This window comes from Teleopsis dalmanni, unplaced genomic scaffold, assembly GCF_002237135.1.
Source record: "Teleopsis dalmanni isolate 2A unplaced genomic scaffold, ASM223713v2 unscaffolded_contig_0124, whole genome shotgun sequence".
In the NCBI taxonomy this organism is placed as follows: domain Eukaryota; kingdom Metazoa; phylum Arthropoda; class Insecta; order Diptera; family Diopsidae; genus Teleopsis; species Teleopsis dalmanni.
In genome coordinates, this window is record NW_024031506.1 from 1 (window position 1) to 2,218 (window position 2,218).

General features: G+C 29.7%; 1 protein-coding gene across 1 annotated transcript; it reads left to right on the forward strand.

The window, feature by feature from the left end:
- The first annotated feature begins 6 nt into the window (after positions 1 to 6).
- Positions 7 to 1,211, forward strand: LOC119663081. Its single transcript, XM_038072747.1, has 5 exons — positions 7 to 69; positions 129 to 247; positions 317 to 465; positions 525 to 584; positions 660 to 1,211. Exons 2-5 carry the CDS (start codon positions 234 to 236, stop codon positions 794 to 796), a joined length of 360 nt encoding a protein of 119 aa, XP_037928675.1. The 5' UTR covers positions 7 to 69; positions 129 to 233; the 3' UTR covers positions 797 to 1,211.
- Positions 1,212 to 2,218: the final 1,007 nt, after the last annotated feature.

Here is a 2,218-nt window from a genome sequence, read left to right on the forward strand (position 1 = left end):
GTGCGTGCCCCCAGCCAGTTATTGGGTACTCCATTAGGTTCAGATGTACAGCTCGAATGTCATGTTGAGGTTTGATAACAAACTTTTGCTTGTAAATTTCATTTAATTTTTGTAACAAATGTCTTTAGGCATCGCCTTCACCAGTTTCCTATTGGTTAAAAGGTGTACGCACCCCTAGTGGATTTGCAAGTGTGTCAAGTTCCAATGTTGAATCAGGCCAACCGGGTCCAGAAATGTTGTTGGATGGGTAATATCACAATGATGTAGACGCGAATACTAATAATCAATAATGATTTATGCGATTATTATTTTCTAGGCCGAAATATGGAATAACAGAGAAGCGTGACGGTTACCGTGGTGTCATGTTGCTTGTTGTGCGCTCATTTTCAGCCTCTGATGTAGGCACTTATCATTGTGTAAGCACAAATTCTTTAGGGAGAGCTGAAGGTACATTAAGACTATATGGTGAGTTAAATGTGCACAAATGATTACAAAACAATATAAAAAGATAACATTTCTTTTAGAAATAAAATTGCATCCTGGGGCTTCGTCAATAAACGATGATCATCTTAATTATATTGGAGGTGATAGCAGAAAATATAATAAATAAATTAATTCAGATATTTATCATTATTATTTTTCTTGTATCTAATTGCTAGGATTAGAGGAAGCGGCGCGTGGTCCAGCGCAATCACACAACATTTCTCGTAGCTATCTACAATTGACGTTTTTGCAGCTTTCATTTTTGTTGTTGTGCAATAAAATCTATTATATGGAAGTATACATCACAAGATGATGCAATGTTTTAACAAAGTAAAAACATATGCCATAAGATTTTTAATGGTGCGAAATTTTGGTTTATTAATATGAAGAGTGCATAGACAAGACGTAAACACTGTCAATATGAGAACAACTGCTATTTTTTGTAACTATAATTTTAAAATAAAATTTTTATTCGTATAATATAGTCATATCTTTACTTAAGTCATTACTTAAGTTTAAGTTGATTAAATATGAATATGGCATGAATTAAATGAACTCAGCATAAGCAAACACAAATGTACTAGAACGGCAATGCAAAAATGTCACATCAATTGTAACAATTCTATACAAATTTAATCAAATGCATTAAATATCTCGAACGAATTGGATAATTATAAACATAAATAAAAAACTGTTCTAATATCGTTAAAAACTAAATAAATAATTAAAAATTGCCAAAAGAAAAAACTCGTATCATGTTACATTTAAATAATTATTATAATTAATTCAAAATTGATACTATAAAATAGTGAATAAATAATTATAAAATATATAACAACTTATTTTAATATCCTGTGGTAGGAAGGTATTTGGAAGAATGAAAGAAAAGAAAATTTTTTCAAAATCTTTCTAAAATGTGTCCAAAATTAAAAATTTTTTTTTCGTAAATTAATGTATTATCACCACTCATGCAAGACAAAGCTAAATTGATATTTTAAAAGTACTTAGAAGAAACACCACATCAAAGTTAAATATTTAGGTTTACTTATGATACTATGACATGTGGTACACAGTATAAGGCATTTAATATAATTGCACACAATAAGTGAAGCTAAATGGCGAATATAGTTTTTTAATTTAATAAATGGAGAAATAAGCTATATCGGCATATAGCTTACAGGAAGAAGTTTCTAAGGATACCTGATTATATTAAAATTTGTTATCAAATCTTTCCCGACCCGGGAGATCGGAATCGCATCTTTAATTTATATTTTACAAACAGACTCAATATTAAAGCATTTCGTCGATTTATGCTTAGGAAGATTATCTGATTTCAGTTCCAATTATTATATATAGCAGATATGCATTTCATGCAAATTTCAACAAGTTCAGGGCACTACCTTATTTCCGGCGATGTTAGCATAGAATTTGGCACAGTTTGAAAAAAATTGAGTTCAAGTGATGAATACTATAAAAGACTAGCGAATATAAAACAGATATGGAAGTTATTATGTTAAAAAATTCAGTCAAACATGAAGCTATTTTCTGCTGCAAAACTGAAAATTATATTCAACTTTGTTTAATTTGCCTAGGTGACTAAATCATTTTTGTATGAATAAACTGTGGCACTGAAGGAGTATATATGTTAATCAATGAAAGGTTTTAAACTATCTGTTGAGTTTTTGATTTCGATTTTTTGTTCAAAGTTTTTATTCTCGGTTTCTGCAATATAGTT

What these genes read in the sequence shown, in the direction of transcription:
- LOC119663081 (XM_038072747.1), top strand. An exon ending in AGGTACATTAAGACTATATG is followed by an intron (nt 466 to 524) that starts GTGAGTTAAATG and finishes CATTTCTTTTAG; the next exon opens with AAATAAAATTGCATCCTGGG. An exon ending in TCATCTTAATTATATTGGAG is followed by an intron (nt 585 to 659) that starts GTGATAGCAGAA and finishes TCTAATTGCTAG; the next exon opens with GATTAGAGGAAGCGGCGCGT.